Here is a 15,058-nt window from a genome sequence, read left to right as displayed (position 1 = left end):
CGGGATCACGGAACCACGTATATGAGCATCCGCTCCGCCGCACAAACCGATAAAGTCACAGTCTTACTTTGCTGCATATTTATTGCATAGACTCCAGCGGCTCAACGTCTCGGGGACTTTTACCTCTTGGTCAGGTGCACAGAACGTGTGTAGTATACTGGAAGCCGTTAGAGTAACATTCAGCACATTCTTCAACATCATAAAATATGTAACCACCCAACTATTTTCAGATACAGATGTAGCCAGCTTAATCTCGCTTACGGATTGCGCAGAATATCACAAGAGTTTCCAAAGGAATCGGTGGCAAGGATCACGTAGCATATCGCAACACATGCCACCATAATGTGACAGAGGGGATATAACCCCGGGCAGGGCCGCCTGGGTGTTTGGCGGGGGGAGGCCCTGTGCAGTGGGAGTATGGCGGGGGCCTCTTACCTTCCCCCGGAGCCAGCATCTCTTCCTGATACATCACGTTGTCGTGGCGACACATGAGGAGGAGATGCCAGAACTTAAAGAATCCCCGGCAATCACCGTTTCAATGTTGGGAAGAGCGCGGAGCTAGGTGCAGTCGCACCGAATTCACCTCCATCAATCCTGCCCTGATCCTGGGTTAATTCTGGGTTTGTTACGGGATGAGCACAGCAGTAGTCTGCCTTTTATACCAACGTTGGCTGGGTGAATGCACCTTTCACTCCTTTAGTCCTGCAGAGCTCTGCACACAAAGCTACGCCTTGCATGCTCCTATATCCCCTGCATATAAGCAAGACTAATGACAGTCACGTCTCCTCTTTGTTTCCTGTCAGTATGCTGAATGATTTTGTGACGAGGACACCGAATCTTGAAAATAAGAAGGACCAAAGGGATCTCCAGGTAAAATTATTCTTCATATAATGCTAAACAAATGGTATAACCAGACATTAAAAAAAACCCTCCACTATACAGTAAATAAATATACCACTTATGGTGCATTTGCATGTCTCAGACAGGTCTGCAACCCGGTCTTTCCCCAAAATGGTACAAACTTTTATTAATGTGCGGGTCACATTTTTCAGTTCAGTGCTTTGTAGAAAACGACATTATACAAAGTTAGAATAATTCATAAAAGAAATGGAAAAATAATGCTATACAATAGTGAAAAATGCGCTTCTAATATTATTTATATAACTGCTATTCATTCAAAAAGTACATATTTTAGGTTCAGCTTTACTATCTATCTAATTTGTTAAATAGAAATATACAGTACCCCTTCCCCTAAAATATATATTTCTAACAATATTAGCTATATTACTGAAATAATGTTCACTATGTTTTACTTACTGTGTTTTGGGGGGTTACCAATTCTGTATATTTTCTCTCTGTAAAGACACATTTTCCTGTTTTTAGCTATTATTGATATTATTATTGTTTAAAGCACAGAAAGGCTTCCCAACTAGGTGGCCAGTTAGATTTGTTTTAAACTTGGCACTAGATGGTATAACCCATTGTTGATGAACACTTGACATGCCAGAGGTGTCTGGAACATTTGCCTTCCCCAGCACTGAGTGAGTTACTGACCCCTCCCTTTTACGCTTTCTGTTATCAATGGAAGAAACCTGGTCCTTTCCAATTGCAGGAGGTGACGCAGAAGATCCTGGAAGCGGTGGGAAACGTGGCTGGCTCTTCCCTGGAACAGACCAGCTGGTTGAGCAGAAACTTGGAGGTGAAGGCTCAGCCGCAGGTTACTTTGGATGACACCGATGCTGATGAGGATTTCTACGGTAAGAATGGATCATTCGTTCTGCGCACAGCCTCTTCTTCCAATTAATAGGAGTGCACCATAGCCAAACACCGTACCTACCACTGCCCCTTGTGCACCAAGTAGAGGTTGTGAACTGCAAAGTATGTATGTCTTTATTTATATAGCGCCATTAATGTACATAGCGCTTCACATCAGTAATACACGTGACAATCATATTAATAACAAATGATACAAATAACACAATGGGAATAAGCGCTTCAGACATAAACGTAACATTTAGCTCCGAAGAGCTTACAATCCAAGTTGTGCATTAAATATATTGTAGTATTATTCTTAAATAAAGAGAGTATAATTGAGGCAAAGGAAAGAAAGATGGGTACCTGTGGTCATTTCTTTTTCTAGTGAAAGTTAATTATGCAGGATATTTATTGGTCAATCGTGCGATCCTTTTTTGTGGTTGTAATGTTTAATGTAAATAACTGGACAGCATCCACGAAGATGGGTGTATCCACAAATCTATAAACAGATCTAGCCAAGAACGCTGCCTATTATCAGTAACATTGTACTAGCACATCTATATAAGTTTGTTTATTTCACACATGTAGTTACATAGTGTATATAAATATAGCTGTAATGTAGCGTGTTTTCATGTGTTGCTGAGGCTTACATGTGCCATCTACAGATGACTCTGCTGCCGCTCAGTCCTCCATGGTACCTGCCTCCGCTCCCTCGGTGTACAGTGTCCAGGCTCTCTCTATCCTGGCAGAGGTACGTTCTCCTCCTTTACTCATCATTAGTGGGGGTTGCATGGGGTCATGAAGTGGGTAGACTTAACCCGTTGAGTGTCAGGCCTTAGAACATACAGAGCAAGTCATGCGAGACGTGCTCCAGTGGAGCGGTGAACGTGATGGGAACAGAAGGGGAGTATCCTCCCCTTCCAGTCGCATCCTGGTGTACCTGCCCCGTGCCCACCTCATCGCTACACCAAGAGATCATGCGATGGAGATCCGAAAGACCGGTGGCACCCGGGTTCCTCTGTTCTTCCGGCACTCACAGGGTTAAAGGTGCCGTTTTCCCCAACGTGACCTATTTAGAAAGAGAGCGCTGTGTGGTGACTTTTAACCCATTGACTGCTGAAGGTTCGTGCCAGCTCCATCAGGTAGAATGTAGGGGTGTATGTCAGCAGGGCCTTTTGGGGACGCCACTTTTCTTGACGTACACCGTACGATAATCCGGGCGCTGAAGCATCTAAAGCAAATTATCAACCTTATTTATTTACTTTTTTCCTAACTGTATTTGATTGTAGTTTAAAAGGCCCAAATGATTTAGTATGTTGTTCACATGGCAACCCGTGCTGTTTATCACTTTTTTTCCCACTCCACCATGCTGGCTACAAAGAATCTTATCCTAAAAATGTATTATCCTAATCTTGTCGGCTTTCTGAGATTTAATGTCCCTAAGTGACATGGGGTTTGGCGGTTAAAATAATTTAGGTGTTGGGTTCATTTTGTAGGAATAAAATACACAGTTTAAAAAAAAAATCGATGAACAGGGGAAAAAAACAACAGAGATGAAAACAGGCACCGACCGTACAGTAAGGTGCAAAACATATTTACAGATATGACCATGCAAGGGGAACTGCATCTTTAAATACTGTCTTGTGAGTTAGAGCCCAATGTCAACTGCATACACATGACATTGCATGATCTTGTGCAAATGCCCTAACCACAAATAGTTGTACAGTACGTTCCTCACGTATTATTGCTATTCAATACTTGTACGTAGAGTTGTACTGGACAAACATTAGTCCTTTCATTACTCTTTAAAGAGGCAATCCAAATAGCACTTTAAAAAAAAAAAAATTAACAAGATTTTTCTTTGTTTTAATATATGCAGTATTGGTTTACCTTTATTGAAAACAATTACCTAAGCTGCCGATCGATCCGTTCTTCCGTGATCGATCAGCAAAGATCCTGCTTCCCAGGGTTCCCTAAATGGCTGCCTTTCAGTTTCACTCAATCCTTCAGTCAGTGTAACTCAGTAATCTAAGAATACATTGTAGCTGCTAAGGTAATATCTATTGTTGCAGTTTGCAGTTCAAACTGCTGGGAACGTTGGCAACACATTTGTCACAAGCAGGAATGTCTTGCGAAGACCTCGCACTGCTGGGAGTCTGTTAAAACCTGCTATAGAAATCAAAGGACGCTCAGCATATTAAAACTCGTTAAAAATGGCATTGTGAGATGAATAATTAAAAAATGCTGTAAGTATTATCTAATACTACAGAACTGATTTTTATTAAAAAAAAACACGTAGGATATTACATGGAGCAGTCCCCCCCCCCCAAGGACCAAGGATCAGATTGGTCAGTATCAGTGATCACACAAGAAAAGGGAGAATGTGTCAGTGATCACACAGGAAAAGGGAGAATGTGTCAGTGATCACACAGGAAAAGGGAGAATGTGTCAGTGATCACACAGGAAAAGGGAGAATATGTCGGTGATCACACAGGAAAAGGGAGAATGTGTCAGTGATCACACAGGAAAAGGGAGAATGTGTCAGTGATCACACAGGAAAAGGGAGAATATGTCGGTGATCACACAGGAAAGGGGAGAATATGTCAGTGATCACACAGGAAAAGGGAGAATATGTCGGTGATCACACAGGAAAAGGGAGAATATGTCGGTGATCACACAGGAAAAGGGAGAATATGTCGGTGATCACACAGGAAAAGGGATATGCTAAAAAAAACAGATACAGGTCATAAAAGACAGGTGAGGGACACGAGACATGTAGGGGTTAAGTAAGACCCCAAATGGAGAGAACTAGTGGTGGAGGTGGCAAGAGACACAGGGAAAAGGTGTCAATACTAAAATCAAAAGGGCAGTGCTTCTAAAGATCAAGGGAATGGAGGAAAATGTCAATAAACAATCAGGGAGCTATAACAGGTAAGGATTGTAAAATACAGAGATGAGATGCAAGATGGCAAACTGTGAGAACTATTGGTGGAGGTGGGCGGAGGTACGCAGGCTGAAGGTGTCAGTACGAACTGCAGGTAGGATGGCCAGAGAAGGCAAAATACCAGACACACACACACATACACACACACACACACGTAAAATGATCACAGGCACATCACTTTATATTGGGTTTTTGGACGGCATACTCCAGTGGAGAGCACCGCTTGAAAACCGATCTGTGTCCGCAGTGCTCATGGGAGGGAAGAGGTTACCCCTCAGTGTGAACGCAAACCCGCGGGAGGGACCAAACAAGTGATAAACTAAACTCCCAAACATACAGTACCCATGGGCGTCCGCAGAAATGTTTTCAGGGGGGGGCATAATTTTAACTAGACAGAGAGAGAGAGTGGGTGACGGGGTGGGTGACTGACACTTGGGTGGATGACTGACTGACTGTGGGTTGGTGTCTGTATTCATTCACAGACAGACACAAACACACACACACCCTCCCTCTCAGACTCTCCCTCTCAGTCTCTCCCCCTCAGACTCTCCCCCTCAGACTCTCCCCCTCAGACTCTCCCCCTCAGACTCTCCCTCTCAGACTCTCCCTCACACTCTCTCAGACTTCCCCCCCCTCAGACACTCTCTCCGCCTCTCTCCCCTTCAGACTCTCTCCCCTTCAGACTCTCTCCCCCTCAGACTCTCTCAGACTCTCTCCTCCTCAGACTCTCTCCCCCTCAGACTCTCTCCCCCTCAGACTCTCTCAGACTCTCTCCCCCTCAGACTCCCTCCCCTTCAGAATCCCTCTCTCACTCTCAGACTCTCCCTCTCACTCTCAGACACTCTCTCACTCAGACACACACACTCTCTCTCTCTCACACACACACACACACACACACACACACACACACACACACACACACACCTTGTCTGGTGCCACTCTAATGCAGATAGTCCCATGGTGTCGCCCCATCTCTTTCTTACCCCCTCTCTTCTTCATTCACTCTCACCCCTCTCTTCCTCACTTCCTCTATTACACCCCCTGTCTCCTCACTCTCCCCCCTCCATCAATTATCCCCCTCTGACTCAAACCCACTCCCTGAATCCGCCCTCCTCACATTCATTCCCTCCCCCCCTGATCTCACACACACACACTCACACACACACACACACTCTCTCACACACACACTCAGACACATACTCAGACACTCGCAACAAGGGGGAATCGGAGCAGGGGGGGGAAACGGAACGGGGGGGGACCGGAGCAGGGGGGGAATCAGAACGGGGGGGGACCGGAGCAGGGGGGGAATCAGAATGGGAGGGGGGGAATCGGAACGGGAAGGGGGGACCGGAGCAGGGGGGGGGGAAATCAGAACGGGGGGGGACCAGAGCAGGGGGAAGATTTTGGAACGGGGGGGATCGGAGCAGGGGGGGGGGAAATCAGGGCAGGAGGACAAGGGGGAAGCGAGAGTGGCATGGAGCAGTAGTCACCTGACTTGATCCATGCAGGAAAGGGCGGGCCTCGCTATGCAAGCTAAGATAGAGCTTGCGAGAGCAAAAAAAAAATCCTGGCAGCGTGCCAACACGCGCCTGCCAATCAGGAGACAAGGGAGGTTTTTTTTTTTTGCAGAGACGCGCGCGCTTCCTTGCACATCGTGAGCGCGCTAAATCCTGTCATGCCAGTGCCCTCTGTCCCCCGCTGTTGGCGGCCGTGGATCCAGGGGGGGCAAGCGCCCCCCCTTGCCCCCTCCTGCGGACGCCCATGACAGTACCTACTGTATTACATCGCATTTCTAACCGGCGAAGCGCCGCGCGGTAAATGTAAAATCGGAGGGAAAGGAAGAAAAGCTTTTCCTGAACTTTATGAAAACTTCAACACTATAAATGAGCTTTTATTCATAATATTTGTCCCATTTGGGAATAATGTATCTCTTCTATGTGTCCGAATGCAGTCAGTTGTGCCTGGTAATATAATCTGCACTGTGTGCATGCTGCAGGGTCCACTATCACAGGACTGTTACAGCAAATAGTGAGGGAGACCTGATCACCCGGGGAAGAGTTCCAAGGAGTAATAGTTTAGGATGCTGGGTTACTGTAAAAACAGTAAGAGCCATATACTGTATGCAATTGGGCAGATATGAATCTCGATTGTTTAGAACAGGGGCGCTCAACTCCAATCCTCAAGTCCACCCAACAGGTCAGGTTTTCAGGATATCCCTATTTCAGCACAGGTTGCTCAATCAGTCCCTGCTTCAGCACAGGTTGCTCAATCAGTCCCTGCTTCAGCACAGGTTGCTCAATCAGTCCTTGCTTCAGCACAGGTGGATCAATCAGAGGCTCAGTCCTTGGAACTCTTCCCCAGGTGATCAGGTGACTGACAGTCTCACTGATCACTGATCACTGACAGTCTCTGACTGAGCCTCTGAGCCACCTGTGCTGAAGCAGGGACTGATTGAGCCACCTGTGCTGAAGCTGGGTTATCCTGAGAACCTGACCTGTTGGTGGTGCTTGACGACTGGTTTAGAAAATATGCAATGATTTTGCAAAGCGGGTGATGGTTTTCTTACCCTGACACATTTCTCTTGTTCTCTTCCTCTCAATAATGAAGGTTCTGGCTACTCTTCTAGACATGGTTTACAGGAGTGACGAGAAGGAGAAAGCCATTCCCTTAATCTCCCGCCTTCTCTACTACGTGTTCCCCTACCTAAGAAATCACCGGTAACCCACCTTCCTGGCATTTAATGGCATCGTTTGTTAGATGGCGGCATTTGTGATAGTGTTTAATGCATGTTCACAACTGTCTCAAGATGTACTTGAATTCATCCTGGGGATTACGACGCACTCGGTCCTTTGTTTTTTTCTGGTTAGACAAGAAACCCCCCCAAAAAAGTTTGCTGTACTCCGCTTAACTCAGAACACAAAGGCACGATACGATTATTATAGAGAAGGACGGTCCAGTTGGGTATTACCAATACTTAAGCGCGCCACACAAATCATGCAGATCTAGAAAAGTCATTCGTGCTTTTTAAAGTTGTTGTTTCTCTAAGGAGGAGGTAATTGGTTTATCTTAGAGATTAGTCCTTTCACGTTTCCTAGTTGAGTACGGATCTCTAGTTACATATTTTGTCCAAAGATTGATGAGCCTCCAGTCTCGCCAAGGACATCCCCAAAGGGTTGGTTCCATGCCAACAAGACACATCGACCTCGTCTCACAAGCTGAACTTCCCCTGATTCTCTTCTATTTATGGGGAGAAAAACTCTGAAGTCCTCGGTTTCAAAATATTGGCAGTCTACCAGTTATAGTGGATCACCTGTGAGTAGGTGGGTGGGGAACTTAAAGGAGCAGAAGACAGTCACAATCGGATAAGCTCTTTAGATGCCAGTGTCCAATTTCCCTGGTATAAGGAAGAGACTGTCACTAGCCATGATCATATGCAGAACTCCACAACTCAACAATACTGGATCATTTTACAATGAATTACCATAGGTTGCAGGATAAAAAATGAAAAGGCAGTTTATTGGAAAATTGGGACTATATCTTCAGGATCTGTTAGTCTGGACATTTTTGTGTCCGCATACCTGTGATATTCTTCCCGTCCTACAGGGTTTTACCTTCACATTTGTTTCATTTACAGTACATGCACAATATTCTGATGTCACCAGACTGCAGCTTTATATATCTCTGGCTTGTGATGTCTGGTGTTGGTTTCCAGTAGTATTGAGCTAGTGTAGTACAGGCCGTCCTCGGTTATTCAACGGAATCCGTTCTGGAAGTAGCGTTGGATAGTGAAACCGTTGTTAAGCGAGTCCCATGTTAATCAGTGGCGGTGAGCGTTGGGTAACGCATTCAGGTGTCGAATAACGGCCCTAGGGTTGCATTGTAAAGCGTTGGATATGCCATTCGTTGTAAAGTGAAACGTTGGATAGCGAGGACTACCTGTATAATGATGAACATTGAAAAAATGCTTTTGGGAACTATACCAGCACAGTGCAAGCTTGTCATTTTCAACTGTTCAATAATCTGTAGAGCTACTTATGGATATGAGGTCTATTCTGAACTCTTCTATAGCATGATAAAGACCGCTTCGATGCATATTGAATAGAGACCTAAGAAAATGATCTGCTAAATAATTCAACTATTTGATATAATGCATGCACACTTGCTAGTAATCAAACAACTGTATTGGAGTAGATCATGTTACAGATCTGCTATTTACTTGTCTTCTCCAGTGCATACAATGCTCCAAGTTTCCGTGCTGGCGCCCAGCTCCTCAGCAGTCTCAGTGGATATGCCTACACCAAACGAGCCTGGAAGAAAGATGTTTGGGATTTTTATATGGACCCTGGCTTTTTCCAGATGGATACATCCTGCATTCAGTAAGAGTGCATCTCAACCTCCATTGCTTTGCAATACCAATTTGTGTTTTACTGTGACACCAATTCTATAAATGTAATAAATTAAACACACGCTTTCTCCTGCACAATTGTCAATTTGAAGGAAGTTGTTGTTTTCCCAAATAATACGCCTCAGTTGCCATTATGATATATTTTCACATATCACAGGTTAAGTAAATTAAAGGTGAGGAGGTAGGTTGGTAAGTTCTTGGGTACCACTGTGCCTCATATTTGTGGGATTGTATTATCAAAGGTTCGAATATTTCCGTGAATATATAGTGTGTGTGTGTGTGTGTGTGTGTGTGTGTGTGTGTGTGTGTGTGTGTGTGTGTGTGTGTGTGTGTATACCCCACACATGGGGTATTATGGGGAACGTGGACTGAAGTTGTTATTTTATCAATATTGGTTAATGTTCTTTTTTTTTAGACATTTAAGTCCTTCAAAAATGTTACTGCATTTCTATGGCAACTAAGTACGCAGCTGGCAATTTTGATGTATGAATGTAGAATAAATGAATACATTGACTTCAATGGGCTGTAAGATATCTTCCAGCACCAGAAGGTGTCTTCTAGAAGAAGACTGCTTAGTAAATGGGCCATAGTGCATTGAATGTGTGTACAGTCATCTAATTATATATATATATATATATATATATATATAATTAGATGACACTACACACATTCAATGCACTATGGTCCATTTACTAAGCAGTCTTCTTCTATAATATATATAATTATTTATATATATATATATATATATATATATATATATATATATATAATCTTTCTGTGACCATGCTAAAGCAATGTGGTGCTAATGCACATTCATCTTTTAAAAAGATGGTTAAGCTAGGAAGATTTGTATAGAATGTAAGACTCACAAGCTTTTGTGTGTGTAGTGACGAGTATGACATTGTATTGGCTTATATTGAAATCTGAGGCTAAGGGCAAAGACTTGGCTTTATATAAAGCAAATAACAGTGCTTCAGTACTTACGCTGTTTTATCTGTTCCTTTAGCTGGAAGGCCATTATTGACCATCTTTTGACCCATGAGAAAACAATGTTTAAGGATTTGATGAGTAAGTACAGTGCTTTTTAAAAATGTTGGGCACCTCGGCCTACACCTAATGTATCATTTCTGGTGTCCATAGTATGTTACATATCCCAACTAAACCCACAGTCTGGGACCAAGAGTCAATTTTAAATCTGGTAAATCTGTGAATGCATAAACTTTCTATCTGGGATGTTGGTAACATGATCGGGGCAGATATAGAAGAAACGAATGATATGGTGGTCAACTTGAGAATATGGGATATGTCACTTAGACTTTGTAGGTCATAAAGTGTCTATGTATTTAAAGTGTCTATGTATACTTTAATGCAGACAGGATTGTTGGGAATCCATAGAGAAATTACAGACAGTGTGTTCCAGCAATGAGCTCCTTTTTTGTGTAATGGTATGCCCTATTCCATGTGCTGTTACGCCTCTTCCCAGTGCCAGGGAAGGGATCATCTTCATCCAAGCCAATGGGTCTAACCTTTTCTCCGGCACAGGGAAGCGACTTCCCAACATATGGAATAAGGGCCAATGTTGGACAAGCTGAAGCTCTGCTTAGTTTAGTCATCAGTGGTAGAGAACAGGAAGCACAGACATGAAAGGAGGGAAATGGCGTAACAATAGGTACGGTTCACAAGGAATCACAGCATTTTGCTGTCGATAAACTCATCCTCATTATTATAGATGGTTTGCAAACAAGCACATTTATTTGCTAAGGTTCAATAGCCATCACTGATCACTAAGTCTTTAATCTGTCACACTTATCTGTCACTCTCCTTGTGTGTGAAGAGGAGCTGAGACTGGTGGGAATAGTGTATGTGTGTGTTCTGTAAGCATTTTAATAGCTTGGACTCGTGGCCACTACTCCCCATACGCACAGGAGCACATAAATATGGAAGGAAGGCACTGTGATATATACAAGAACTCCTTCTGTTTGTGTGTCTCCCAACATACCACTTGGATTATTAGGTTTCTGGGGCAGAGATCCCTTTTCCCATTCTGTGCGTTGGTATTGGTTGCACTTGTTATGATTCACTATGTACTAGTGTTCATTTTGTCATGTGCTTCATGAATAAAAATATACATACAGCCATCTTGTATTTAGACATGTTTCTTGCTAACCTTGTTATAGATATGCAGAGCAGCGCCTTAAAAATGTATCCAAGCAGTGAGCAGAAGGCAATGTTACTGAAGCGCCAAGCTTTCGCCGTGTTCAGTGGAGAACTCGATCAGTACCATCTATACCTGCCTCTGATACAAGGTACATAGTAATCATCGATCAGCAGTGTGGAACTATGTAACACTGAATTTCTCAGGTGGCCCCAAATAGAAGCACATATAGTTCGCTATGGGAAGATGCTGTTCCGACCCCTTTCCCACCACCCCCCTCCCCTCCATATGGAAGGGACTTGCCAGAAAGGTTCCCTGCACATGGTGTATCCCGACTCGCGGTAGGAGAGGTCGGGAGTCCGATGGTGGCTGCAGAAGTTCAGGACTGGCACGGGGGTCTCAGATTTATGTCACTTTCGTGTTCAGTAGCGTGCTACGATTGTAACGCCTGTAGGGCAGAGCCCCAGGGAAGAGACTAGGCTGCAGAGAAACAGCAGAGCCGCTCGACAACAGGAAAGAGCCCTGATGGAGGTAAGGCAACCTTCTGGGTTTGGAGATCTGCAGTAAGTTATTGTCCGTCTCTTCTACTAATCTGTACAATAGCATGCTGGGGGAAAGGAGGCATGGAGGTGTTCTCCAACAGTAATGACAGACCCTATATATTGCTGCTTGGAACCTTTAGACTGAACTCTGTTGGTGGAAGATGGTGATGGTGGAAGTGAAAGAGATACCCTAAAATAACCTTTTCCCTGTGCAACAAGCCAAAAATGGTGCGAAATGTGACATCAGTGAATTAGCATAATTAACATCAACTCCTTTACATCTTTGACATCATAGAATTAGCATAATAAATGTAGTTAATCTCAGAAATCCAGGCAATTATGTCAAACCCATTGACTGTCTTGTAGACTGTGTACTGTTTGATGTATTAAATCTCCCATGGGAGATTATATAATAATATAAAATCGTTATTGTAACTACTAGACTGAAAACAACTAGAATTGGCTGAATGAGCAGATAATGATGCACTCCAAATAATTAGCACCAGCTAGTGAGTAACATAGGATGTTGGATATCGAGTATAAAGGCCAAACCATTGTATTTGTTTGACACGATTGGTCTCCTGACTTGCTGTATCTCTTGTAATGTCCTCAGATTGTTATAAGGACATTGGAAGGGTAACTTTTCCCGTGTTGGTTTATTTCAGAGCGCCTGACAGAAAATATCCGCTTTGGACAGACTCCTATAATGGCTGCTCAGATGTTTCTATTTTTCCGAGTCCTGTTGCTAAGGATTTCCCCGCAGCATCTCACCTCGTTGTGGCCGATTATGGTGACTGAGCTGGTAAGAAGAAGTCAAACTCCAAATTCTGAAAGGCTCTCGTTCAGATTCTGGAAAATGAATGATATTTGTGGTTAATATGGCTATTTTGGAATGCTTTTTGTTTTCGTGTTCTGGGCCCACTACATTATATTTACCAGCTAGAAAAAAGAGTTTGAATAGTGTACTGTTTCCACCGGTGACATGAAGTAGGTTTCTATACAAAGCAATATCCAACCAGACGATTGGAAGAGTCGCTGCGTTTCTGTGCGTGTGTTTTACAGGATAAAAATGTGAATTCTGAACCCTGTCATTTAAACATTGAAACCATCGATGTATGATTTTGACTTATCCTTTTTGCCGTTTATTTTCTGTGTCCCGCCAGCCTGAATTATTAATGTTCTTATATCTATTAGATAAGCGGAAATGTTGCTTGAGGTTTTCTTTAGGCAATGCATTTAAACAATGCTTTAAACAAATGCTGGGTGAATGTTTAAAGCTGCAGTTCAAGCAATATCCTGCATGTGTGTTTTTTTTTTTTAATAAATCAGTTCTGTAGTAAGAAAAAATACTTTTAGCATTTTCTGTTTTTAAAAACAACAACTTTGAAAGACCAATTTTCTTGTATTCTATTTTTAAAATGCAATGAGAGAGAAATGGCAGAGCACAACCAGAATCATCCAAAAAAAGAGAATTAGGAGGAAAGTGCGTTATCCATAAAAAGGTTTAATAGTCATGGAAGGAAAAAAGGCAAGGCATTACCCTACCAACATGTTTCGTGCTACACAGAGCACTTTATCAAGGCACTTTATGTTGGGAGGGTAATGCCTTGCCTTTTTTCCTTCCATGACTATTAAACCTTTTTATGGATAACGCACTTTCCTCCTAATTCTCTTTTTTGGATGATTCCGGTTGTGCTCTGCCACTTCTCTCTATTGCATTCTATCCCCAAGGACGGAGGCACACCCAGACGGTCTGGCAGGATCAACATGGACGCTGCAGCAGATTCGTGAGTTTTTCCTGCTTGCTACATGGTCATATTATTCTACAAAGGGATCAGGGTACTGTTCATTGGGGTGATCATTAGCCTTTGGGTTTCTGGACAATTTGAGTGCCATCTGTGGTGGTTTACCAACCAGGATACCACACCCAGTACCCCCCCTACCATCAAGATTACATCCCAGACCTCACACAGGATTCATCATCATTTATACTATTGTTATCATAGCTGTATACGGTTCTTAGCACCACGCATTATACTTTTGTTCCATTTTTAAAAGCATGCTTGTTGCTATAGCAACCATTTAAAGTCCCCATATTTAAAGATGTCGCCAAACTTTGCCGATCAATAGACGGAGAACGAATTGACCGGCAGCTATGGAGTTCTTATGGTAAGTAGAGATTGTCCACATGAAAAAAACAAACTAGAGCTTGAACTGCAGCTTTAAATTGATGAAATGAAAAGCTTCACTTCCACCAATGTGAGCTAGTCGGTTTTGTCTTGATTACAATTGTAACCACTTCACGTTTGGTTACCCTAAATAAAGTCATTATAATTGACTCAATTTATGTGTTTTTTTTTTTTTTTTTTTTTTTTTTTTTTTAAAGATCCATGCGTTTGTTCAACTTCAGGATGTTTTAAAGGAGGAGGAAACCTCATCAAGGTAAGCACTTCTGGGTACAGACCCAACACAATTAGTGGAGGCATCCCTTGGATGCGATTCATGGTACAGCAACCAGCGCAATGATATTGGTATAGTGGTTTCTTGTACACAAATCCTTTCCTCTAGTGCAGCGGTGCGCTAACTGGGGGGCGCGAGATGATCTGCGGGGGTCGCTGGGTTTACAGAGGCCCCGTGCGCTTCCCGAAGTCACTTAAATGAAATGCCGGGGGAAGCGGTGAAGGACTCTCTAAACTGCACGTACCTTGGTTCAGGCGGCTTCTGGAGACGCGTCGCCATGGCAACGTGGCGTCAAATGCCCCTACGGGGTCAGTTACGTTGCTATGGCAAAGTGACATCATGACGCACAGAACGCCGGAACCAAGGTGAGAGGGGACCGCCGGCAGGGGACGCAGGAGAAAAAGATTGCGCTCCCCTGCCTTAGTGCACAAACACCCATAAAGCTTTATGCAGCCGGGGCTACTGCTCCCATGTGCCTTTTGCAGATGTAATGCATTTTTGTTTCCTCTTTTCCTTACTGGAAAGTCATCTGCTGTACCTTTTATATATCTGTAAACACAGCCGAGAGAGAGAGAGAGATATATATATATATATATATATATATATATATATATATATATATATATATATATATATATATATATATATATACATATACATATATATCACTATTAAGGTTATGGTGGGTAAAAAAAGTGACTAAAACCCTCCACAGTAAAGCATAAAGCAACTGTACTTACAGTTGCTTTATACATATATATATATATATATATATATATATATACATATATACACAC

At 43.1% G+C, this 15,058-nt stretch overlaps 1 protein-coding gene across 7 annotated transcripts in view; it reads left to right on the top strand.

The window, feature by feature from the left end:
* DOP1B (DOP1 leucine zipper like protein B) overlaps positions 1-15,058 on the top strand; it is a 120,073-nt gene that overhangs the window by 90,281 nt on the left and 14,734 nt on the right. For all 7 annotated transcript variants that reach the window (XM_075593796.1, XM_075593790.1, XM_075593794.1 and 4 more), the window contains exons 26-34: positions 804-870; positions 1,613-1,757; positions 2,421-2,506; positions 7,307-7,416; positions 8,929-9,075; positions 10,111-10,172; positions 11,282-11,410; positions 12,467-12,603; positions 14,188-14,243. In XM_075593796.1, coding sequence (XP_075449911.1) covers positions 804-870; positions 1,613-1,757; positions 2,421-2,506; positions 7,307-7,416; positions 8,929-9,075; positions 10,111-10,172; positions 11,282-11,410; positions 12,467-12,603; positions 14,188-14,243 — 939 coding nt within the window. The remainder of the gene's footprint in view (positions 1-803; positions 871-1,612; positions 1,758-2,420; positions 2,507-7,306; positions 7,417-8,928; positions 9,076-10,110; positions 10,173-11,281; positions 11,411-12,466; positions 12,604-14,187; positions 14,244-15,058) is intronic.

Source organism: Ascaphus truei, chromosome 3 (genome assembly GCF_040206685.1).
Source record: "Ascaphus truei isolate aAscTru1 chromosome 3, aAscTru1.hap1, whole genome shotgun sequence".
Classification (NCBI taxonomy): domain Eukaryota; kingdom Metazoa; phylum Chordata; class Amphibia; order Anura; family Ascaphidae; genus Ascaphus; species Ascaphus truei.
Note: the sequence above shows the minus strand (reverse complement) of the source record. Positions and strands in the feature narration are given on the sequence as shown.